At 44.0% G+C, this 26082-nt stretch overlaps 1 protein-coding gene across 1 annotated transcript in view; it reads left to right on the forward strand.

Moving 5' to 3' along the window:
• Positions 1 to 3128: 3128 nt before the first annotated feature.
• ACBD3 (acyl-CoA binding domain containing 3) overlaps positions 3129 to 26082 on the forward strand; it is a 29064-nt gene continuing 6110 nt past the window's right edge. Inside the window, exons 1-7 of the mRNA XM_084828647.1 lie at positions 3129 to 3479; positions 14552 to 14693; positions 18240 to 18380; positions 19314 to 19472; positions 21347 to 21521; positions 23157 to 23346; positions 23933 to 24217. Of these exons, the coding sequence (XP_084684773.1) occupies positions 3191 to 3479; positions 14552 to 14693; positions 18240 to 18380; positions 19314 to 19472; positions 21347 to 21521; positions 23157 to 23346; positions 23933 to 24217 (1381 nt within the window). The 5' untranslated portion in view covers positions 3129 to 3190. The remainder of the gene's footprint in view (positions 3480 to 14551; positions 14694 to 18239; positions 18381 to 19313; positions 19473 to 21346; positions 21522 to 23156; positions 23347 to 23932; positions 24218 to 26082) is intronic.

The raw sequence follows: 26082 nt of genomic DNA on the forward strand, positions 1-26082 counted from the left end.
AATATTATCTAGTAATTCTTACAACAACCCTGTATGATAAGTTTGTGAAGCCCTTCACTTTCTGGATTCTGTCTGCTTTATTCATCCACTTCTGCTAATGCTTATTAGGCTTCCGCTGCCCAACTCAGGACCTCATTTTCCTGACAATCCTACTGATTCTATCTTAAGGAGCGCCTCCAGCAACACCAGACAGGCCGCTTAACAAGATCAGCCTCGGATGGCCTTCTCTCTGTCCATCAGCCAGGACAGTTAGACTGGTGCGGACAAGGGAGAGGGCCTTTCCTGTGGTGGCCCCCATTCTGTGGAACTCCCTCCCTAGGGAACTCCACCATGCCCCCTCTTTAATGAGCTTCCGTCGTGCATTAAAAACGTGGTTGTTCAGGCAGGCATTTGGGGTGGGTTAGGGTATTTTATAAATTTTTTTACTGTAGAATTTTATTGGTTTAAACTGTTTTATTGTACGCTGTACATCGCCCAGAGTGGCTGGGTGACCAGCCAGATGGGCGATTAATAAATTTAATAATAATAATAATAATAATAATAATAATTTGCAGAACCATGAGAGGTAGGCAACTAGGTTGCCCTCCAGGTTTTTGGAACTACAACTTCCAACATCCCCAGCCATTGGCTATGCTGACCAAAGCTTCTGAGAGTTGTAGCCCAAAACACCTGAGGGGCACTAGGACATCACTGTAAGCACCAGGTTCAAGGTACAGATGCCCATTTTCCCAGCCTGTTGTTGATAATGGCTCCTTTGACTTGCCTTGTGGTGCCAGTTTCCAAACACTGTATGTTCTGCAGCTGCCTGTTAGAGTCACCAGTGACCCCTCCCTATCAGAGGGAAATGGGAAGCAATGGAAGAGTTCAGTGGTAGAGCTTGTGCTTTGCATACAAAAGGCCTCTTGCCCTTGGCAAAGAAGAGCTGGAAAAGAGGCCTACCCCTGAGGTCTCAGAGAGAAGAACTCTTGCCGCTCAGACCCCATTGCACTACATGGGCGAATAGGAAATTTCATACATGGGACCGGAGTCTTTCTGATGGCTGCTGTTTTTCAGCCACAAGGGAATGAACTAATGTAAATAGATTGATTGAAACAGCTGCACTGTCACTTTCTTCTCACTCATTTCCTCCCTTATTTGCTTTCATGCAGATGGTCCAGGATTAATTGCATGAGATATGAAGGACCTATTTCCTGAATCATAAAACTGATATCATGCAGAAGACTTAATAAGCCGTACACTGTCCCAGAGGAGGTGAAGATGGCATTACATCATTTCCATAAAGGCTGAAGCTTGGTTTTGTACAAGATAGAAACAGGGAAGGGAAGAAAGCCCATGCATTAAAGTGACTTCTAAAAAACACACAGCTATCTGTAGTTTCCTAAATAAATTATCCTCATATCAACTAAAAAGTGGTAAGAATGTAAATAGGACCACTGAGCCATGAAACCACTGGCTCTACATACCAATGCTGAAAGGGGTGGGGCAGGGAGTCTTTGGGCTGGTTCACACGATTGCCACAGTCCACTGTGGCTTATTTAAGCCATGGTGGGTTGTGGTGTGTGCTGACGACCATTTTGAATATGCAAGCTGCGGTGGGCAGGCGCTGTGGCGCCTCATGTTGTGCAAACCCTGAGAGGGTGGCTTATGTGGGGGTTTAACCTATGCAAGGTTATCCCTATGCAAGGGATAAACAAATGGGTTGTTTTAGGGTTATGTGAGGGTTAAACCCTCACATAACCCTAAAACAACCCATTTGTTTATCCCTTGCATAGCCACCCTTGCCCGGTTCAAATGACAAGATAAGCAACAGCGACCGCCTGCCATGGCTTGAATAGTCAAAAGGGCCACTGGCGTGTGCCACAACCACCATGGCTTAAATAAACTGCAGTCAGCTGGGGTAATCATCCAAACCCATTCTTTGTCTTTAAGTAGAGGGTTCCTAGCACTAGCAATTAGAAGGCATTGTGCAGCTGCATAGTCTTTTTCTCTTTAACTGATTTTCTGCATCAAGAAAAAAAGGCAGGAGAAGCGGTAAGAAAACACAGGAGTAGAAGTTGACCTTGTCTGGCGTTTGCCAGACGACCCCGCACACTTTCCCCCAACCAACTGATCTGGTTTGGTGGCTTCCCGGCTTTTGTTCATCCCCCCCATTCTAAAAGGCTGAAACACCTCTCCTCGTCTTTGTTATTGGCACTAGGAGCTTTAAGAGAAAATATGCCGGTATTTTTGGAATTGTTGGTCCCGCCCCTCTTGCCTCCTCGCTGCCCACTACTGGAATGCGCCCCAGAGCTTCTCCGAAAGGGAATTCACCCCTCAGGCTGAAAGACGCTCTGCACTCCGGGTCTAAATTGTAGATCGGGCTTCAGGAAGTTTTTGCGAATTTATTTCCCGCAATCATCTAAGGGCGTCCAGATTTTGCAAGGTTCGCTGAAACTAGCCGGGGTTAGAAGTCGTTGCTACCTCGACCCCACGCCGCCCGCCCCAGCCTTTAATAGCTGGAGCAAATCAAGAGGTAGAGTTTTGAGCCGCAGCGGCAGGAGTAGCTTCCACGACGACAGGTCCCATCACCCCCAGCCAGATCTTCCAACCTGGCTCCCCGCGGAAGCGTTGGGCTATACAGGCTCCATCATCGCCAGCCAGCCTGCTGGCAGAGCGCCAGGTGGGGGAAGCTGGCCGGGGATGGTGAGACTTATAGTCCAACACTTCTGCAGGGCGCCAGGTTGGGAGATCTGGCTGGGGGTGATGGGAGCTGTCGTCCAACACGTCTGCAGGGGGCCGGATGGGGCAGGGCGGGGGAGCATCTGGAGAACTCGTGCTTGTCACACAGCAGCGGGTAAGCGTCAGAGAGTGAGATTTTGTCAGGAAAAAAAGATGGCAACCCTACGCCTGCTTACTCAGAAGGAAGTCCCCTTGAACTCAGTGGGTCCTGCTCCCACCTCAGTATGCACAGGATCGCAGCCCCAAATATTCTAAATAAGGCCACGTCGAGGCGAAAGAATCTAGGAGAAGTGTAGAAACGACTGGGGGGGAGGGGCGGCGGCGCCCGTCGCGCCACTGAGGCGCTGCCCCGCCTCCCCCTCCTCCGCCGGCCTGGCCGGGCCTTCGCGGCGCCGGAAGATCCGGGTCGTGAGGAGGGAGCAGGAAGTCGAGACGTGGCCGCCCAGCGAAGCAGCGGGGGGCGAGGCAGGCGATGGCGGCCGCGGCGGCGCTGAGCTCGGAGAGGCTGGAGGTCTCCATTGACGGGCTGACCCTGAGCCCGGACTCGGAGGAGGCCAGGCCGGGCCAGGCGGATACTAGGCCGCTCCCCGCTGCGGGGGGCCGAAGCGGCCGGGTGGGGACTAGCGTTCCGCCGGGGCAGGAGATGGACGAGGCCGGCGGCGACAGCGACGGAGGCGGCGGCGACGGTGGGCTGAGCCTGGAGCGGCGCTGGGGTTTTGGCCTGGAGGAGTTGTATGGCCTGGCGCTGCGCTTCTTCAAAGGTGACCACCCTGAAGCCCCCTTTTCCCCTTCCCGAGGCGGGAAGGTAACTCGAACTTCTCCGATTCCCTCCCCCCCATCTCCAATGTAAGGGGTGGGTGGCGGGAAGGCTTGGGAGAGCCGCCCACTCCCTTGTCTCTGAAGCCCGCAGAGTTCACTTCCAAAATCTTCTCTGTCATCAATTATCTCGGGCTACTTAACTGTTCACCCCGTTTATTTGTGGCTGTAAGAAATTGAGTTGAGAAAACGGCCTCCCTCAAAGGGTTGTTGTGAAAATCAATCAGAAATATTGAAAGGACTCTTTGCGGGGGTGGGGGGAGATTTGCGTTACTTTGTCCAGTGCCATCTACGCAATGTATGCAGAAAAGACTTTAAGGTTTAAACTTTAACTGCTAAGAGGAGAGTTGTAGTTGCAAGCTGTGTCCCCCCCCCCCCCCGAGGGTGCCTTTTGAAATAAGATTCTGGCTGGTATGTTAAGGGGTGTGTAGAATAAACATTTGTTTTAAGGGGATGTAATACGGTCTTGGAAAAATGGTAGCCTGGGTCCTCATAACCTTCATTTATAGTAGATTGAGGTTTGCTTTGAAATAATTTGTAATAAGTGAAACTGGATCTGTGTGATCCTGATCAGATCAGTCTTCCCAAGTTGCTGTAAGGTTAGATCTGCCCTTAAGAAGTTGGAGGAAACCATGGGAAGCTGTAGTGGATAATGCAATCAAGGATGTCAAATAAGCACCTAGCTTGATTAAAGAGAAAACACTTGCTTATTGATCGTTTAATTTAGCTTTGCAAGGCACTAATGGCAGTATTTTGGATTACTTCCTGGTAATGCACTCAGGATTATTGTGTGAAACGGAAGCATTCTTGTGTTAATGAAGAAGAGCAAAGGTGCTGTGATGCTATTAATAAAAGTACTTTTTATTGCACACTTGTTCAGGTTCTGTCCTGAATTAAACTGTCTTCCCATGGGGAATAACTTTTTTTACAGTATTGATTTGTCGGAGTCCCGTAAGTTTAAAATGTATTTCTTGTACCCATGAGATGCTATTTTGAATGAAAAAAGTGCTTCTACTCTGTTACTGATTTTATTGGTACACCCCCCCTTCTCCAATCCCAGTGTGGACAAGCTGACCATGAAGGAAATAGACACATTGAGATGCTGTCTTCATGTTGACCTTGCTCATGTGATGGATGGAGAGGAGAAGGGAATAGTAAAATCCCCTTTTCATCTCACTCAAGTCCCTGATTATTTTAATAACTTCTGTCCCACTTTTAAAATCTAAGATGGATCCAAAGCTGCTCACAAAATTGAAATCAAATACAACCACGAGTACAAAATCCAGAGCAGTAAATTACTGTTTGTAGACCCATTTTTCTGCTCATATTACAGTTGCAGGCACAGTAGTGTTCTTCTTCTTGGATGTTCTCTGGATATTATTTTATTTTGGTTCTCACAGGATGTTGTCTTTACAGGTCATATGATTAATAGAATGCATCTGTAACTTCTAAAAGTAGCCTAGGAATTGCCGTTTCTAGTAGGGGGAAGGGTCAGGTCTTGTAACTGAGGGATTTGCAACCCCTTTTTCCTTTAAATAAGTTGCTAGTGTGCAGTATTTTTCAAAGAGAACTCCAGAACAAAAGAAAGATCAGTTGATCCGTGTTTGGAATGGCTAGTGTCATAAATATTATGCCCCCTAAATGTGAACTTTTAACTTTGCTATTTCTTCCTAGAGAGAGTGAAGCACAATCCTATTCATCTTTAACTTGAAGTAAGTCTTACTGAGATTGGTAAGACTTACTACCAGGTAAATTTTCTGGGCAGAATATGTACTATGTTTCTGAGTGTTTTTTCGTTTCATAATATGATTATAAAGTGATGTGTTTATTTAGTCTGTAATACATGTGCATTCAGTAGATGGTCAGATCCAGGGGACTGATCATGGTCTGTGCATTTTGTGACTTAGTGAAGTCAGGTAATTACTTTGCTTTCTGTAACCATTTGTAGGTTATTTAATATTTAATAATATTCAGGGTGCAGTCATATCAGTTGTGCCCTTGATGATTGGAAGCCCCTGAACTCGGATGCTTCTGATTATCCAGTGCAGGGTGAGGGGAGCGGCGGAAGGGATCTTCACCTTCCTGTCCTCTTGCCCTTCATTTTTCACTAGGTGGGCTTTATTGCCCATCTAGCAATGGTGCTTCAGAGGGGGAGAGAAGGAGTCTGGAAGAGGCTCAGGACAGCTCGTATCCTGGCCTCTCTGGTCTTTTCCCCTCCCCACACACCTAAACGCCTCCCTTCCCCCCTCCCGACCGGGGGAGGTTGGATTCCCATGTATCCAATGGCCTCTCAGTCGATGCTTAGGGGCCATATAATTGTTCCCTTAGTTACCTTCCTTCCAATACAGGCGTAGTAATATTTAGCTACCTCATTCCCCATGATGAGTGCCTTAGATGCAAATTACTATATTTTTTACCTGAACTATCAGTTCAGATAATTTGTCACAAATTCATTTACATCAATATAATTTCATTTTACACTAATATCTTATAATAAGTGCATGTGCATTTAATGAAATAAGCTATTGACTTTGAAACTTCAGACGACGCTAAGCCACTTTGAATATATCCGTACTTGATTGTTTCTATGGAAATTAACATGAATAATTTTCTGGAATGACTAAGTTATTTTAAAAGAACATAGTCCACTGTTATGCATTTGTTCCCATAGATGCCTTTACTTACAAGATATGGGTGGACTCCAACTACTTTTCCCTCTTCCAATGGTGGAATCCAGTTAGCTTTCCTCTTCCAATGGAAGGAAGGGTGCAATTTTCAGCTATTTCCCTTCTCCCGCTGCAGCCCATAAGCCATCCCAAAATCTGTTCCACCGGTTTGGAGGATCTTCTGGAGCAGATTTTGGGGAGATGCGTGGGGGGAGGGGCGGAATAGCTGAAAATAATACTCTTCCTCATTCCGCTGACAGAATCCTTCTTTTGGTTAATCATAGAATTATGAAATAGTAGGGTTGGAAGGGGCCTATAAGATCATCGAGTCCAACCCCCTGCTCAATGCAGGAATCCAAGTCAAAGCATCCCTGACAGGTGGCTGTTCAGCTTCATCTTGAATGCCTCCAGTGCAGGAGAGCCCACTACCTCCCTAGGTAATTGATTCCATTGTTGTATTGCTCTAACAGTCTGGAAGTTTTTTCATGATGTTCAGCCGGAATCTGGCTTCCTGTAACTTGAGCCCATTATTCTGTGTCCTGCACTCTGGGATGATCGAGAAGAGATCCTGGCCTTCCTCTCTGTGACAACCTTTCAAGTACTTGAAGAGCGCTATCCTATCTCAGTCTTCTCTTCTCAAGGCTAAACATACCCAATTCCTTCAGTCTCTCTTCATAGGGCTTTGTTTCCAGTCCCCTGACCATTTTCATTGCCCTCCTCTGAACCCTCCCCAGTTTGTCATCCTTCTTAAAGTGTGGTGCCCAGAACTGGATTCAAGATGAGGCCTAACCAGTGCTGAGTAGAGAGGAACTAGTACTGCACGTGATTTGGAAGCTGGAGGGATGTTAGTTGGATTCCACCTCATGTGTCATAGTTGGGAGTTTAGAGAGGAATAATTGAACATTCTTGAAGGACCTTCACTTTTGAAATAAAGTTATTTTAACATGTTATCTATATAACTTGGTGTCTGTATAAACCATTACTTTTTAAAATAGTGTGATACACTAAATTGACGCTGTCATTCGATTTGTAGATTGAGCCTTCAGTTGGATTTACAGTTTGTAACCAGGAGAGTTTTCCATGGCTCTGTGGTAAAGCCCATTCTTTGCATGCACAAAGTTCCTGGTTCAGTCCCCAGCATCTCCACTTCAAGGATCTCCAATACTAGGCCTGGAAATGATAAAAGGGGAAGGAACGGTGCTGCCATTTTCCTCCCACAATCACCTTGGGGCATATTCTTGCTTAGTGTGACCTAGTTCCTAAAAATATCAAACTAGGTCAAAAGAGTTCCAGCATTTGAGAGAATTTTCTTAATATTTGCTCTACAAAAAGAGCAAAGTACAGATAAATTTGAACAAGACTAGTAAATCAGCAGGAGGGCTTAATACAGAAACCAGCTTCAGTGTAGGCAAGCTTGAACATAAGATTCATGGTTACTGTGCAGCAAACAAAGTGGAACTTTTGCATAATGTGTAATGTGGTGCTGAGTGTCTCCTGAATGCATACTGTACTAAGTGAAAAAGGTCTGCAACATTTATGCTTGAGGTACTTGAGGGGGGTTTTTTTTTGCACCCCTTCAGTTTTTGGCAATAACTGGACAAATTTGAAATTGTAGTTAACTTTTTTTCAGGTAGTTATTCCAAGGGCATATATCACGCACAAGTGCTCTGGGCGTGGTAAAATTAGTATGTTAACAGTTCTCAGTGCCACACACACACACACACACACACACACACACACAGATTCTTTCTATCTATCTATCTATCTATCTATCTATCTATCTATCTATGGGAAGTATATGAGCAGTCTTGTATTAAAATAATGTTCTTTGTTCCAATAAAAATAATTTTCCAAAAAAGCTTTCAATTTGTCTGACTATAAGTTAAATCACATGAACGGTGCAGTCGTATGCTTGTCTACTCAAAAGTAAGCCCCATTGAGTTCAGTGAGTCTTACTCCCAGGTAAGTCGGTATAGAATTACAGCCAAAGTATGTTTTATTTTTCTAATCAAGCATTTCTGTTCAACTACCTTTGACTACTGGAAAAAACTCTTCAATATTTTATACCGCATGTGCAATTAACATGTATTTTTTGTTTACTAAATAGTAAAAATATTCTAAATTGGATCCTGGTCAGTTCTAGGACATGAAAACATTCTCCAATTTGAAAATTTTCAGAAAACCCACATGACAAAATAATGTCTCCTTTGTTTTTCTGCACTAAGCTTTGCAATATAATATTGGACTTGTTGGGAGGGAGTTTGAAGGGGTGCATGCCCATTAATTAATTCAAACAAGATAGAGCAAGTTGTAACCTAGAAGCCTCCTCTCCTGGGGGGCATAGAAAGATGTCATTTGCCAAGTACTCTTGTTTATCTTAGGCGCAAGCCCTTGAGTGTCTCATTCTCCCTCATCACATTACCATTATCTGCTGCCAGTGAAGGTCTTCCTTTCTTAATTGATTCTGTATTTTTGTTTCTTCCTCCTTCAGGCATCTTTCTGGTGAAAGCAGACTTGAGCCTCTTGGCCTTTGGAAAGCTTGTTCACAGTGGCAGGATTTCAGCTTGCTTTTTGCAGATGTGTAAATTCTGAAGATGGCATTCTGTTTTGACTTTGGAAAATTTATTTTTTTATTCATTTTTATACTGCCCAATAGCCAACGCTCTCCGGGTGGTTCACAAAATTAAAACCATGAAAATACAATATAAAATAGATTAAAACTACAGAATAAATACAACCAGAATAAAACTTAGCAGCAGTGCGGATATTTAAAATGCAGTAGCAGATTTAAGATAGCAGAGCTAAAAAACTGGGATGATAAAATGCTAAAAATGCCTGGGAAAATAAAAAGGTCTTCACCTGGCGCTGGAAAGAGTACAACGTAAGTGCCAGGTGAACCTCTTTAGGGAGTTCATTCCACAACTGGTATGCCACAGCAGAAAATACCTTTTCCTAGTAGCCACCTGCCTTACCTCTTTTGGCAGGGGCTCCTAGAGAAGGACCCCTGAAGATGATCTTACAGTCCAGGCAGGTACATATGAGAGGAGGCGATCTTTCAGATAACCTGGCCCCAAACTATTTAGGGCTTTGAATGTTAATACCAGCACTTTGACTCAGGCCCAGAAAGGGACCGGCAACCAGTGCAGCTGGGAAAGTACTGGCATAATATGATCTCATTGGCCAGTCCCCATTAACAATCTTGCTGCTCTGTTTTGGACTAGCTGAAGTTTCTGGACCATTTTTAAAGGCAGCCCCACATATAATGTATTTCAGTAATCCAGATGAAAGATTATCAGAGCATGGATAACTGTACCTAGGCTATCTCTGTCCAGATAAGGGCATAGTTGGTATATCAGCCCAAGCTGATAAAAACTGCTCCATGCCACTGAGTTCACCTATGCCTCAAGTGACAGTTCTAGGTCCAAGAGCACCCCCAAACTACGAACCTGATCCTTTAGGGGGAGTGCAGCCCCATACAGAACAGGTTGAACATCACCTAGGTAGGTAGATGAGCCACCCACTATCAGTACTTCCATCTTGTCTGGATTGAGTCTCAGTTTATTGACCCTCATCCAGTCCATTACTGTGCCCAGGCACTGCCTGAGAACAGCCACTGCCTCACCTGGATTTGGTGAGAAAGAGAGGTAGAGCTGGGTCTCATCTGCATATGGATGACACCTCTGCCCACAGCTCTGAATGACTTCCCTTAGCGGTTTCATGTAGATGTTAAACAGCATGGGGGATAAAACAGAGCCCTGTGGAACCCCGTGGCATAGTTGCCAAGGCACAGAGCAATAATCCCCCAGCACCACCTTCTGGAATCGGCCATCCAAGTAGGAGCGGAACCATTGCAGCGCAGTGCCTCCAGCTCCCAGCTGAGACAACCTATACAGAGGGATAAAATAATTCGTATTTTATTTAAATAAATAAAGCTTTGGTTAGTTATATGACAAGAGAATTCAAATTGTGTTTAAACCACAGTGTCCAATAGGTACCATGGTGCAATCAAAAGAGAGAATAAATCCTTACTTAATTTTCTCTTGAATGATTTGCACTCTTAACCTGATGAGGTTATACAAACTGTCATGTTGTTAGTCATCCCGCTGTTAGCAGTTATACTTCAAATTTGACCCAAGACCAAGTGACAGTTTGAGGACTCTCTTCAGAGAGTGGTGGATATTCCTGCATGCTTGCATTTTGATTTGCCTGGTTGAGCCAGATGACACTGAACTTGTAAGTGTCCAATTTATGTTACAGCGATTTTGCAGAGTGTAAGTCTATCGTGGCTGGAGAAAATACTAAAACTTTGCTTGCAGTTGCACTGTGAACCCCAAAAGCTGTTTATACCAAGAAGTAACTAACTCTCTCGAGACGGGGGTGGGGGATGGGGAGAGGCTAAAGCCCTCTTGCCATCTTCTTCAAATTCCTTACGGGTGTAATTCTGTGCATATTTAATCAGAAAAAAGTCTTATAATTCCCAGCATACCCCAGCCAGCCATGCTGGGAGTAGTAGGACTTTTTTCTGTCTAAACATGCAAAGAATTGTGCCTTACGTCACTTGCTTTGTTTTCTCTTGCATTTTCCACAGCATCTTGTGGAAAGCCCATTGAGCAGACCATCCGACACTTATCTTAATTCTCCAGTATGATTTGATCTACAGCTAACCTGACAGTTAAATAAAACTCTTCAGTTGAAGTCTGGGAGCCATGTCAATAGGGAGCTAACACTGAATATGTAAGATCGTATTTAATTTTGCAGGGTGGGGGTGGCGTTAGTGTCTTTACCATCTTGGTAACCACAAACACTCTTCAGACATAGTCCCTTAATTAGTCACCTTAATTAAGTCATGTAAACTGAAGCTCTTAATGCATTTTAACAAGTCCTCTTTTAAGACCGTTGCTTTTAAGGACCTGGAGGCCATGTTGTAGAGTTGGCATTGCATGTAGTGTATGCACTGCAGTAGATGTATGCATGTATGATGTGACTATTACATGCACCTGTTGGATAGCATCCATGAAGAGCAAGGCACTCATTTGCTTCCCTTCTTCTTCCCATACACCTACATAATTCTTGGAACCATTTCTCAAAGTCTTCTAAAAGAAATAGTATGATATGATTGGAAATAATCTACATGTGCTCATGTGACCCTTTAACCAAAGGAAGAAATGTAAACTGTCTCTTAAGAATGCAGCTGCTAACCAGAAGCTGTTTGCCATCTGTTCTAGTCAATTTTACATCACCTTTGAAAACCAAGGAATAAGAAAGATAAATTGCTGTTAAGAAATTAGCAAACAGACATTTCTGTCTCCACTGAGGTCCCTCCCTTCTCCTTTATTACATTTCTACGTTTATCAGTTTACCAATTAGGGCTATTGCCACAGTAGCCAGAAGGAGAGGTCACTGCCGTTGCTCCAGAGAAATTGGCTATAGCAACCTTCCCCAACCTGGTGCCCTCCAGATGTTTTAGATGACAGTTCCCAGCATTCTTGACCATTGGCTATGCTGGCTGGGGCTGGTGGGAATTGAAATCCAAAACATCTGTAGGGTGTCAGCTTGGAGAAGACTGCACTATGCATACCATATAGAGTTTTAGTTGGAGGTAAGGCGAAAGAGGGATAACAGGTCAGGCAGAACGGACACTTGTGATACTTATTGAACATTCTTCCTAAAAGTTGAAGCCTCATTCTTGTACCCACCAAACTGAGAGAACAGTTCCATGGCACTTCAAAGACTAACAGTTTTATTGTGACACAATGTTTATGGACTAGATCCTGCTTTGCCAGATATGTGGAATTATCCTCAGTCAGATATTCACGCAGGTACCTAGAAAGAAGTTCATAAGTACTTGTGCCAATAGGTCGTGCAATGCATGCGGTTGCAATAGGTTTGCGATATTTCTGTGTAGAATGCAAGTGGTATACAAGTTAAGAACAGCATTAGCACTTCTGATAATACTACATTATTAGCTGTGGTATATTAATACCTTGTATATTTTTGCACACGTATAATGAGAGACACCTCCCCCCGATCCCAATTAAATCTTAATCAAATTTGCTTATAAATTCTAGTTCAGCAATTACGTGCTAGAGGCTCCTTCAGTATTTTGATTGAAATATGTTGATCTTCCTGTTAGTGGCAGAGTGTCCTGAACAACGTGTGGGACCTGCAGTACAACATTGATATGTATCTTCATCACCAACTCTTAACAGGAACGCTTCTGTTCAGGGTGCCAGCCAGTCAGCTATGTGCTCCCCCAGGATACCTGGTGCCCTTCAGATGTGTTGGACTACAACATCTGGAGGGTGTCAGGTTGGGGAAGATTGCTGTAAGCAGTAAAGGACTCAAGCAGGCCAAGTCACTTCCTCCCCCAGACCCTCCCTGGTTTTAATTTCCAACCCTCAAAGTTCTGTGGTTCTGGGGGCTACTGAGCATCCTCGGCCCTCATTGGACTGTGTTTTGGAGGGTTTGCCTCCTTTTGAGTGTAGTTTTAAAAACATTTTGTACTTCTGTGGAACTCAAGATACCCTGAGCATGCTGATACTTCTGTCTGTCTGTCTCTCTCTCTCTCTCTTGCCCTGTTTTGCCTCCAGTCCTGCCTTTCTAGAAGCTATGTAGATAGCATAGGTGACCATGACTGTGTTCTGTCAGTTTCTCTTCTCTTGTAGTAAGACAACTGGGTACAAGTCTGGAGTTCTTGGCAGTCTTTCACTTTACTGGTCTGATATTCTAGTTCTTAAGAATGCCTGATACAGTTTCTAGCATAATGTAAGCACAATTGTGTTTGGTGCTGTTGTTCACCTGGGGTGAACCCTTTGGGGCTGGATTGATGAAAGTGGGATATTTAAACTAGTACTAGATGACATTACTCTTGTGTCACACATCAGAAAAGCTAGGTTAAAAATTGTGAAATGGATAATTATTTATTGTTTATTTGGTTTTTAATAAAGCCCTTTAGTCCTGTGCATTCCTGCTTCCCTGCAACTCATATATCAGTCAGATCTGTGAATAATTTATTAAGCTGCTTTGAATAATTGAAAATAAAAACCGGTTATTTGTTTGCTTCACTAACAGTTTGGATAAATGTATTTAAATCGCATTTAAGTATGTATATAAAATAACAAGAATAAATAACTTCTGGGCAAACCTATATCCTAGTTGAATAGTCAAAAATAGGATTTATGTACTGGAAATTGTAAAGGGGCAGGCAGCTGTCTTGATAGAGAATAAAAAACATATTGATCTAGAGAGCCGACTGTGTTTCTGCAGTTTTTGTAAAAAGTGAATCTTATTTGTCTATTTATGTCCTTTACATTTTTATCTCACCCTTCCTCCAAGTGGTTCAGGGTATTATACAACAGTTTCCCACCTCTCCGTTTTATCTTCATAACAACCTTGTGAGTTAGATTAGGCTGAGAGAGATTGTGATTGGCCCAAGGTCACCCAGTGAGTTTTATGGCTGAGTGGAGACTTGAACCCAGGTTTCCCTGGCCCTTATCCAACACTCTAACCATGGCACCATACTTGTTCTCTCTCTCTGTTGTCATTGGGGCTGTTCATGCAACACACTAACCCACACTCAGTGGTTGAGTGTAGGTTGTTAAACTGTGGGTTGTTGAACCATGGGTTAGTGTGTTCTCTGAACCCAGGACGTTTACCGCAGGGTGGCTTGTTAACCATGTGGCTTGTTAACTACCCTGAAGAACCAAACAACAAACCATGGGTTCCCAAGGTGGCTTGTTTGAGAAAAATAAGCCACACTGCATGGATAACAAACCACCCTGCAGAAAATGTCCTGGGTTCAGACAACACGCTAACCCACAGTTCAACAACAAACCACACTCAACCACTGAGCGTGGGTTAGCATGTTGTGTGAACCCAGTCAGTGTGTGTTAAAGAGTAGTTCGCTTCCCCACAAATAGAATAAGACAAGGGCTTTTATTCTGTGGACTGGGACCTTGGGCAACTATCCTTGAAGGCTTCTCACTGAGTTCAGTAGGACTTAACAGAAGTATATGTAAAGGTAGGGGTTTCAGCCTTCCATCCACATTTTTTACATATTTACTTTGGAGTAAGTCCCAGTGAGTTCATTGTCACTTATTCCTTACAAATAAATCTGCACATGACTGAAGCTCTAGTTTTTTGCGTGGGGCAAAACGCTAGAAGTGAAAAGGGAGATATTTGTTTTACTAGTTCTGTAGGTCATATACACTGCTCAGTTCCCCTAAGTTGGTTAATATCTTGAAGTTACATAATTCATTTGACAAGGGAATGGGTGGCAAAGTGGTACATACTGATGCAGTCATTATGAGCACATATGTCTTTAAAATCATCCTGTCATTTATTTTCTTCAGAAAAAGATGGCAAAGCGTTTCATCCAACTTATGAAGAAAAACTCAGACTTGTAGCACTGCATAAGCAGGTTCTGCTGGGACCTTACAATCCAGACACCTGTCCTGAAGTTGGATTCTTTGATGTTCTGGGAAATGACAGAAGGTAAAAATCGATCAGTTTGTATGGAGCTTTCCATCAAATACAGAGATTGACCTGGTTCTTACATAATGCCAGTTCATGGGTTATTTAACCCATGAATTGGCAGGGCCACGAGCAAGGCAGCAAGCACACTGCCTCCTACGTGCTCGTCGCTTCCACTTTCAGTTGTCTTTCATGAACAACACAGGAACGCCTTGTTCCTGTCTTTTTTATGTGATGCCTGAACCTGTAGTTCTGGGTTGTTGAGGGGCAAACAACCGGAGTTTTAACCCAAAAACTCTGGGTTGTTTAACTCTAAACAACCCAGAGTGCTGAGTTCAGATGACACATCAAACAACCCAGGAACAGGGTGTTCCTGTGTTGTTGATTAAAGCTGATTCAAAACAGAAGCGGCGAGCATGTGGGAGTCACAGCACTTGTTCCCTCACTTGTGGTCCCAACAACCCATGGATTGTCATTATATGCAAACTGGAACATAGACTAAGCCATGGGGGCCAAATACGGCCCTCCTGGGCTCCCAGTCTGGCCCGCCAGGGTTCTCCAGATGGCCGTGTCCTCTTTCCCCAACCACAGATAGTTTGGTGGCTTACTGGCTTTTCTGCAATCTTTTCCCCCATTCAAAAAGATTGAAATGCTTCTTCTAAGGTTTGTTGTTGTTCAGTCGTTCAGTTGTGTCCGACTCTTCGTGACCCCATGGACCATAGCACGCCAGGCCTTTCTGTCCTGCGCTCTCTCCCGGAGCGTGCTCAAGTTCATATTCATTGCATCCGTGATGCTATCTAGCCATCTCATCCCCTGCCGCCCCCTTCTCCTTTTGCCTTCAGTCTTTCCCAGCATCAGGGTCTTTTCCAGAGAGTTTTCTCTTCGCATTAGGTGGCCAAAATATTTGAGCTTCAGCTTCAGTATCTGTCCTTCCAATGAGCACTCAGGGTTGATTTCCTTTAGGATTGACTAATTTGACCTTGCAGTCCAGGGGACTCGTAAGAGTCTTCTCCAGCACCACAGTTCAAAAGCATTGATTCTTCGGCGCTCAGTCTTCCTTACAGTCCAGCTCTCACAGCCATACGTTGCTACTGGGAAAACCATAGCTTTGATTAGACGGACCTTTGTCGGCAAGGTGATGTCTCTGCTTCTTACTATGCTGTCTAGGTTGGCCATAGCTTTCCTCCCAAGGAGCAAGCGTCTTTTAATTTCATGGCTACAGTCACTGTCTGCTGTGATCTTGGAGCCCAAGAAAGTAAAATCTGTCACTGCTTCCATTTCTTCCCCTTCTATATGCCAGGAAGTGATGGGGCCAGATGCCATGATCTTAGTTTTTTTAATGTTGAGTTTCAAACCAGCTTTTGTGCTCTCCTCTTTCACCCTCAACAACAGGCTCTTTAGATCCTCTTCGCTTTCTGCCGTTAGGGTGGTATCGTCTGTGTATCTGAGGTTGTTGATAATTCTCCCAGCAATCTTAATTCCGACCTCTGATTCATCCAACCCGGCGTTTCTCATGATGTACTCTGCATATAAGTTAAATAAGCAGGGTGACAATATGTAGCCTTGTCGTACTCCTTTCCCAATTTTGAACCAATCGGTTGTTCCATGTCTGGTTCTTACTGTTGCTTCTTGACCCTCGTACAGGTTTCTCAGGAGACAGGTAAGGTGGTCTGGTACTCCCATCACTTTCAGAATTTGCCACAGTTTGTTGTGATCCACACAATCAAAGGCTTTAGCGTAGTCAGTGAAGCAGAAATAGATGTTTTTCTGGAATTCTCTTGCTTTCTCCATGATCCAGCGAACGTTGGCAATTTGATTTCTAGTTCCTCTGCCTCTTCGAAACCCAGCTTGTACTTCCGGTAGTTCTCGGTTCACATACTGCTGAAGCCTAGCTTGTAGGATTTTGAGCATCACCTTGCTAGCATGTGAAATGAGCGCAATTGTGCAGTAGTTTGAACACTCTTTGGCATTGCCCTTCTTTGGAATTGGAATGTAAACTGACCTTTTCCAGTCTTGCGGCCATTGTTGAGTGTTCCAAATTTGTTGGCATATTGAAAGCAGCACTTTAACAGCATCATCTTTTAGGATCTTAAATAGCTCAGCTGGAATACTGTCATCTCCGCTAGCTTTGTTGTTACTAATGCTTCCTAAGGCCCACTTGACTTCACTCTCGAGGATGTCCGGCTCAAGTTCAGTGACCACACTATCATGGCTATCAGGGACATTAAGATCTTTCCTGTAGAGTTCTTCTGTGTATTCTTTCCACCTCTTCTTAATCTCCTCTGCATCTGTTAGGTCCCTGCCTTCTTTGTCCTTTATCATGCCTGTCTTTGCACAAAACGTTCCCTTGAGATCTCCGATTTTCTTGAAGAGATCTCTAGTCTTTCCCATTCTGTTGTTTTCCTCGATTTCTTTGCGTTGTTCATTTAAGAAGGCCTTCTTGTCTCTCCTTGCTATTCTCTGGAACTCTGCATTCAGTTGGATATATCTTCCCCTTTCTCCCTTGCTTTTCGCTTCCCTTCTTTCCTCAGCTAAGCCTCATCAGACAGCCACTTTGCTTTCTTGCATTTCTTTTTCTTTGGGATGGATTGAGTTGCTGCGACCTGAACAATGTTACGGACCTCCGTCCATAGTTCCTCTGGCACTCTGTCTATCAGGTCTAATCCCTGAAATCTATTCCTCACCTCCACTGTATATTCATCAGGGATATGATTTAGGTCATACCTGAATGGTTTAGTGGTTTTCCCTACGTTCTTCCATTTAAGCCGAAATTTTGCAACAAGAAGCTCATGATCTGAGCCGCAGTCAGCTCCAGGTCTTGTTTTTACTGACTGTAAGGTTTAGCCACTGGCAATAACAGTTTTAAACTACAATATGATGGCATTCGGTGGGGGGGTTGGCCCCACTCCCTTTGCCCCCACCCATCACTGGAACGTGGCCCCCAAGAGTGTTTCTAAAATGGAATTCAGCCCTCATTCTGAAAGAGATTCCCCACCCCTGGTCTGTGGGCTACAGTAGCAGTGGTGCAGTAAGATCTCACAAATTCAGCAGTTGAGCAAATCTTATTTTATGGAAAAATCTTATTTTATGGAAAGAGTCATCAACTATATGTTTTGACAGAAAGATGGGGGACAAATTTTGTTTTGTAGTTGAAATGAACCGTCAAAAATTTGTCAAATCTGACATGGGATTATAAGCGATAAGAAAGAAACCTTAATTCCTAACCAATTTGCTACTTTCTAGAATTCTCAAGTAGGGCTGTGCTGTACTGCTTCAAAGATCATTCAAGGAGGTTCCTTTCTTTTATAGAGTTGTTTGTATGTTGTCCCTGCTGAGGTACTGTTAACCAAGCTGCATATCTGGCTTAGCACCAAAATGCGAACTGGGAGTTTGGGAATCTCCTCTGCAGACATGCCCTATGCCCTTTGCTTTGGGTTGTCTTCCTTTTGGCTAAACAAGCTAGAAATTCCTTGGCCTTGAAATCCTGGCCTGCCATATTATCCCCCTACTAGTCTTTACACAGATGGTTGGACAAAATGATGTTTCACATATCTTTCCTTCTTGCAGGAAAGAATGGGCTGCCCTAGGAAACATGGCGAAGCAAGATGCCATGACAGAGTTTGTAAAGCTCCTAAATAGGTGCTGTCATCTCTTCTCAACGTATGTGACCTCCCATAAAATAGAGAAAGAAGAACAGGAAAAGAAAAGGTAAGTTTTTGTGCTTCTCTGGAATTGGGTGGGAGTTCACATAGTGTGCTGTGTCCTAGCTATCTTTCCTAAGAGTCATTTAGTTCTTAAACCATTTTAAACACTCCTGATATAAGTATGTTCTAGTGCAGTTTTTCTTAGCTTTGGAAACAGCTGCTTCCTTGTCTCGAAAATAGTGGTATTTCAGAAACACATGAGGAATATTGGTAACATTTTAAACAACATCAAAATATCTTGCCACCATTGGGCACGAATCTTATCAAATGTGTGTATGTGATTTAAAATATCTCTCTTTGGCCCAGGCCTGTTCATCTTCTTAAATTCTAGGAAGATACTGGCTTGTCTTAATGTTTGGCAAAGAATTTGGTTCCTGTTGAAAAAATGAGCTTTGTGACTTGCACTGTGCCTGCTTCCTATCAGCCATGTTTCTGTGCTTACAGACTGGTGGCATCCTACATTTAACATTCCACATTGTGTGGAAAACCTCTGAATCAGAGTTTAGAATAACATATGCATATAGAGTAGACTTGCAGAATTTCCCTAGTTTTCTTGGTACGCATTTTGGATTGTTTTGGTGTAGAGTATGAAATAGTTCTGAATTAAAGTAACAGTTCTGTATTCAGTGCTGATTCTGAGAAGAGATCTCTTAAATCTTCCCCATGCCACTTCTATTCATCTTGTACCTTACAGCACAATCGGACATAAGTCCCATTGAGCTAGTTACATGTGTATAGGATTGTAGCCTAGTATGTCACCACAAATAACTTAATGTGCCTATCTCTTATTTGAATTAACTTTATTGTTGGCAAATCTAGTGACAGTTCTGTAGAGCGATGGGCAATCACTTACGTCTTGAGTCTTCTTCCTTCATATAAAATGACAGGGGCAGTGGAGAATTGTTGACTAATTGTCTGGTAAACATGACTATTGCAGGAGGGAAGAGGAAGAACGTAGGCGACGTGAAGAAGAAGAACGAGAGCGTTTGCAAAAGGAGGAAGAGAAACGTAGGCGAGAAGAGGAAGAGAGGCTGAGACGGGAGGAAGAGGAGAGGCGGCGGATAGAAGAAGAGCGATTCCGAATGGAACAGCAGAAGTAAGGAGTCAAGAGTACATGACCGTTTTTATCACATTTGTATCCTATCATCTTCAAAAGAGCTTTTGTACATTAGGTTATCCCTTTTATTCTCACAGTAGCCGTGTGAGATGAGTTAGGCTGCACCTGAGGAAATGCTGCCTTGCACAAGGTCACACAGCGAGCTTTACAGTAGAGTCTTCCTTCCTTCCTTCCTTCCTTCCTTCCTTCCTTCCTTCCTTCCTTCCTTTCAAAGTATTTTAGCTGCTTTTTAGGGCCATGCTCTCACAAAGAGACATACAAAAGGAATGAGAGGAGGTACAATAGAAACAGTGTATGTAAAACTAATGGACACAATACTTGAAAAAGCTGCTCTGGGCATGCAAGCTATTTGTGGTTTCAACTCAAGACAGCATTGAAAAGGAACGGTTTCAAGGCCTGTCTAAATTTAAGAATTGAAGAGGATAGGCATAAGTCCATTTGAAGTAAGTTCCACTGTGTTGGGGCTGCCACTGAGAAGGCCCTGTCTCTTGTGTATGTCAACCTAACCAGTCTTAATGGTTGGTGCTTGGGAAGGACCCCTGAGGAAGATCTTGGTGTATGGGCAGAAATCTGTGCATGGAGATGGTCCTTTAGATAGCCTAATCTCAAGCTGTTACCTAGGTTATCTATCTCAAGCTGTTTTAAAGGTTTAGACCACTTTGAATTGGGCCGAGAAACCTACTGGTAGCCAATGCAGCTGATGCAAAATTGGAGTTATGCATTTAGACTCCTTGGTCCTCACTACCATCCAGATGGTCACATTTTGCATCAGCTGTAGCTTCTGTACAATCTTCAGAGGCAGCTCCACATAAAGTGCATTGCAGTGGTCTATTCTGGAGGTAACCAGTGCATAGGTAACCAAGGTCAGATTTGACTGTTCCAGATAGGGCCACAGCTGGAGCACAAGCTGGAGCTTTTAAAAAGCACTCCTGGCCACTGCTACTATGGATTTGAACCTGTGTCTCCTAGGTCAAATTCCACTGATGGTTCACTACACCACATTAACTCCCTTTAAAGATCTGTCCTGCCTTTTACTTCTTAATTAGAACCAGCTACATTGATCAAAACATTCCTGTCTAGTGTCCAATACAGCTAAAGCATTTTCTCAGTGTCATATGCAACTTCCCCCTTCTCTTATATCATAAAAAGTGCTTATTTCAGCATGCATACCAGTTTTCATATAAAAGTGTTGTTTGTGCCCTTCTTTGCAAATAGCAATGGGCAAGTGGGATCCTGCAATAAAATGTTGCAGCATGGAGTGCTTTGGTTCAGGATTCTGGTCACTCCATTCTATTCCCTCCTGCCCCCCAATAGTCAATCAGTGTTCCTTGCCACGGAGCATGCTCAGTTCTCATTGGGCTATTTGGGGGTTTCCCCCCTCCAGTTTGGTTTTGCCCAATCCTGGCCACATTATAATCTTGGATTTCTCCGCTGATGTCTATGGACATCTTCTGTCTGTGGAAACACTAAAAATAACTTCTGAGTGTGAACCAGGAAGTGACTTATCCAGTCTATGGTTCTTTTATGTGTATGTACGCGTGTGTGTGTGTGTATGTATGCATATGATCTAGTAATTTCTTAGCAAATGCAAATTTTGAATTGGGGAGTTCGGATTTCTCTCATTGTCTCTCAGCCACTGCACCTAACAAGAAAGTTAACATTCCAATCCGCTTTCTCATGTGTGCTCAGCTATTATGTTTCAGAAGTAAATCCTAAATATTCTGTTTTTATTATTACAGCCAGCTTGTTGTTAATATGATCAGTATTTAGTTTGCTGTGTTTGAGGCCAGCTTAAAAGGTGACTCTTTGATGTCTACAGAGTTGTTTATTAGGGCAATGTGTTCTTCATCTAGACAACAGATAATGGCGGCATTGAACTCTCAGACTGCTGTTCAGTTCCAGCAGTATGCAGCTCAGCAGTACCCTGGCAACTATGAGCAGCAGCAGATCTTAATTCGTCAGCTCCAGGAGCAGCACTATCAGCAGTACATGCAGCAACTTTATCAGGTCCAGCTTGCACAGCAACAGGTATAGCACATTGTGTTGGCAATGCAGCTTTTGGAAGGAGAGATGTTGAGCTCTCTTCTGAGACATCAGTGAGATATATTGCAGTTAATGATGAAGACATTCTAATACTATTCAGGTCCATATGCTAAGATTCTTTCTGTTAAATATATACAGTATTTCTCTGTCCTTTCCAATGAGGGTTAAGAATACATTCCAAATAAAAATATAAGCATTGATGTATCTGTGCTGCCTTTGCTAATCACGATCCTTTCTTGATCTCTTGGAAGCAGAGAAACTCTTGCACTAGAGAAAAAAAGAGTTGTCTTGATCCTTTCCCCATGTATGGTATGGCTGGAAGGCAGAGTTTCCTCTTTTCTGATCCACTGCCCAATCTTAAGGAGAGAGAGTATTTCTGAGAGCCAGTGTGGTGTAATGACTACAGGGTCAGTAGGACCCGGAAGACTCAGATTCAAATCCTCACTCAGTCAGCTTGCTGGGTGGTTTCAGGTTAACCACTGTCACTCAGCCTAGCCTAATCTACCCCAAATACAGCTTTGAAGATAGAATGAGGCTCGGGTGAAGGGTTCAAGAGAACTATGTATGCTGTCCTGAACTCATAGGAGGAAGGGCAGGATAAATGTAGCAATTAAATAAATAGCTCACAACCGTGGACCTTCCCCTTTCCAGTTTATTGTAAAATTACATGTTGACATCCAGCATTTTCATGGTAGCACCTTCCTTTAGTGCTTATTAGCTGGGGTGGGTTGTGATATTTCCGAGGGAAGGGAAGCTGTAGAATCCTAGATGAAGTTGCCTTGACTTCAGTGGGAAATAGCCACTTGCCAGAGAATGGGTTAAACAGTAACTTGGTGTGTCCAGCTCAGGAGCAGCTTACGGCACATTGATTCACATTGACTCTGAACTCAGAGACTGACGGGAATCCTCTGCAGCGAGGAGCGGTGGAGGCGATGTTTGCCTCCACACTCCCCTCTTTCTGCAGTTTAGCTTGGTGGGCATTTTCACCCATCTAGCTGAGGCGTTGCGGGGGGAGGGAAGGAGGCTGGGGAGGCCTCTGGATACGGCATAAGCCGGCCTTCCCAGTCCCCTCCCCGCCCACCGGCACTCCCGGCAGTTATGAGCTCATAGACACAGCTGGCGCGATGCTTTCCACACCGGCTCAAGGGGGAGGGGACCTCAGATTCCTGGGTCCGAGTGCTGTCTCTGGCTTCAGATCCAGGAATCCGAAATATCCTGTGCACCCCCCAGGCGTTGTCTAGGGGCCATAGGATTGCTCTCTTAGGCAGATAGAAACCTAATGTAATGGACATCCAACCACTGGAGCGATTACTTAAAAAATTAAGCATCCTGAGATTAGAATGGATCACTGGTCTGTAGCTTTGACCTTTCTCCAGGCTCAGGCTTCAAATACAAATCCATCCACTACACCTCTGCATATGCAACTGCCAGCAATATACAGGGTAACTGCCAGTATTCTATCGCCTTAAAGCTGACTGACTGGATCCTGGCCTCTTAGTTCTATTTGAACATGCAAGTAGGTTCCACAATATTTGCCACTCATAGATAGCACTCTAGTTCCTCTAAGATACATTTCACATCTTTCATTGCTCTTAGGTTGTTGTGTGTTTTAATTTGTAGGCAGCTTTACAAAAACAGCAGGAAGCAGCAGCCACAGCAGGGGCTTCAGTTACTTCTGTGTCAAGGGCAAACCCAGCCGTCACTGGAGAAATCCCATCCATAAACGGACAGGCTAGTGCACATGCAGACAGCTCTGAAAAAGATCTGGAAACTGATGCTTTAGAAGAAGCACTAGAGAATGGACCAAAAGGTAGGAATAAGGCTCTTGAACTCTAAAGGGAAATAGAAATGTTGGTATAGAAACCTGCTTATATGTTGTTTCTGATGGGGCCCTCCACTATCATTCTTCTGTTGTGGTTGGCAACCAGTGGTCCTTTAGTGTAATCGAGCCCACAAAATATGCCCTCCGATCTGTGAATCGGTGGTTAGCTGCTACTTAACTGCATGGGGCTCAACATCCTTGGCTATGATAGACATTTGTTATGGGAAAAGTGAAAGGGGAGAACTGGAGGAAGAAGGGAGGTGGTATACTTCCCTGTTGCTTCCAGGTTATCCAGGTAAGGTAGTACTTGGTGTATAGTTGGAAGTTTCATCCATACTCTTAAACCAGCCTTCAACTGACTTAAACTCAGGGAGGCTATGAGGTGCAGGATAGGCTCAGACTTCCTTCTGAGCCACCAAGTAATCTGCAAGGTTTGTCTTTGGGAGGGAGGCCTCGTGTTGCTGCTTCTTTGCGGTGGGTCTTCTCTAGTCTGTTGGCTTGCTACCCCAGAACACTTGTGTGTTATGGTGTAAATGGCTCGGCAATTGCACTTTTGTTCCCTCCTCCTTTTTAGATTCTGTTCCAGTCATAGCAGCACCATCCATGTGGACACGACCCCAGATTGCAGATTTCAAAGAGAAGATCCGCCAGGACGCAGATTCTGTGATCACAGTTGGCAGAGGAGAAGTAGTGACAGTTCGTGTACCAACACATGAAGAGGGATCTTATCTTTTCTGGGAGTTTGCTACAGACAATTATGACATTGGTTTTGGGGTATATTTTGAATGGACAGACTCCCCTAACACAGCAGTCAGCGTACATGTTAGTGAATCCAGCGAGGATGAGGACGAGGATGAAGGTACCTTATTTTATACACTTAGCAGGGGGTTGTGCCATTCAAGAAGGTATCCCAGGTTTTGCACTTGTTTAATGTACATGATCTGTCATGATGAGAAAGAGAAAAATCTGATGGTTATCAAACTTGGGATCTGGAAACTTGGTTCCATTGGGCAGGATCCAACAGAGGCCTTCCACACGCAGCCTCTACCACTGGCAGCTGTGATGTAGCACTTCTGGAGGTTGCGCCCCTTCCAGAAACGAGTGTTTCTGCTCGTTCCAGGGTTTTCCTGGGGAAGCACTATGTCATGGCTGCCAGCAGTAGGGGCCGTGCGTGCATGGGGACCGGTGGGAGCTGGCCGCGTGCAGAAGCCCCCCATTGGATCCTGCCCATTGTACGAGGGCAAGTGGGAAATGGGGAGGAGAAGCTCTAGAACATTGTGGTTTAGTCACTTGTGGGCAAAGAGTTATCAAGTGGGATTCATCTGGAGCAAGCAGGAATTCAAATGAGATAGATGTCCCTGTCCATTGCTGTCAATATCCTTGTGTAGCATTGATGATAGCAAGGTTCCTTGATTAGGGTAGCTCTCCTTCTCCACTGTCTTACACACACCCTCTCAACTTGGCAGGAATTTCAAAGTCAACTTAGAATTGAAATTGACAGGAAAATTGTCCTAGTGATATTTATAGATAGGCATCATTGAAAACCCCTTCATGGATCACTGCCTTGTTGTGGCGAAGGGGCTTGCGTAACTCAGTGAAGCCATAAGCTATGCTGTGCAGGGCCACCCAAGACGGACAGGTCATGGCGGAGAGCTCTGACAAAACGTGGTCCACTGGAGAAGGAAATGGCAACCCAATCCAGTATTCTTGTCAAGAAAACCCCATGGAACATATCACAAGGCTAAAAGAGATGACGCCGGAAGATGAGCCCCTCAGGTCGGAAGGTGTCCAATATACTACTGGGGAAGAGCAGAGGGAATTTCCAAGTAGCGCCAGAAAGAGTGAAGCGGCTGGGCCAAAGCCGAAAGGACACTCAGCTGTGGATGTGTCAGGTAGTGAAAAAAAAGTCCGATGCTGTAAAGAACAATATTGTTTAGGAACCTGGAATGTAAGATCAATGAATCAAGGTAAGCTGGAGGTGGTCAAACATGAGATGGCAAGATTGAACATCGACATCTTGGGAATGAGCGAACTAAAATGGACAAGCATGGGCGAATTTAATTCAGGTGACCATTATATCTACTACTGTGGGCAAGAATCCCTTAGAAGAAATGGGGTAGCACTCATAGTCAACAAAAGGGTGGGAAAAGCAGTACTCGGGTACAATCTCAAAAACAATAGAATGATCTCAATCCAAGGCAAACCATTCAACATCACAGTAATTCAAGTCTGTGCCCCAACCTCTGATGCCGAAGAAGCTGAGGTTGATCGGTTCTATGAAGACCTACAACACCTTCTAGAACTAACACCAAAAAAAGATGTCCTCTTCATCATAGGGGATTGGAATGCTAAAGTAGGAAGTCAAGAAATCACCGGGATAACAGGCAAGCATGGCCGTGATGTACAAAATAAAGCAGGACAAAAGCTAATCGAGTTTTGCCAAGAGAACACGCTGATCATCGCAAACACTTTTCCAACAGCACAAGAGGCGACTCTACACATGGACATCGCCAGATGGTCAGTATCGAAATCAGATTGATTATGTCCTTTTCACCAAAGATGGAGAAGTGCCATACAGTGAGTAAAAACAAGACCTGGAGCTGACTGTGGCTCAGATCATGAGCTGCTTCAAAATTTCGGCTTCAATTGAAGAACGTAGGGAAAACCACTAAACCATTCACATAAGACCTAAATCATATCCCTTATGAATATACAGTGGAGGTG

The sequence above is a fragment of the Heloderma suspectum genome, chromosome 1 (assembly GCF_057233095.1).
Source record: "Heloderma suspectum isolate Gila_16-S chromosome 1, 16-S_ref, whole genome shotgun sequence".
NCBI lineage: Eukaryota > Metazoa > Chordata > Lepidosauria > Squamata > Helodermatidae > Heloderma > Heloderma suspectum.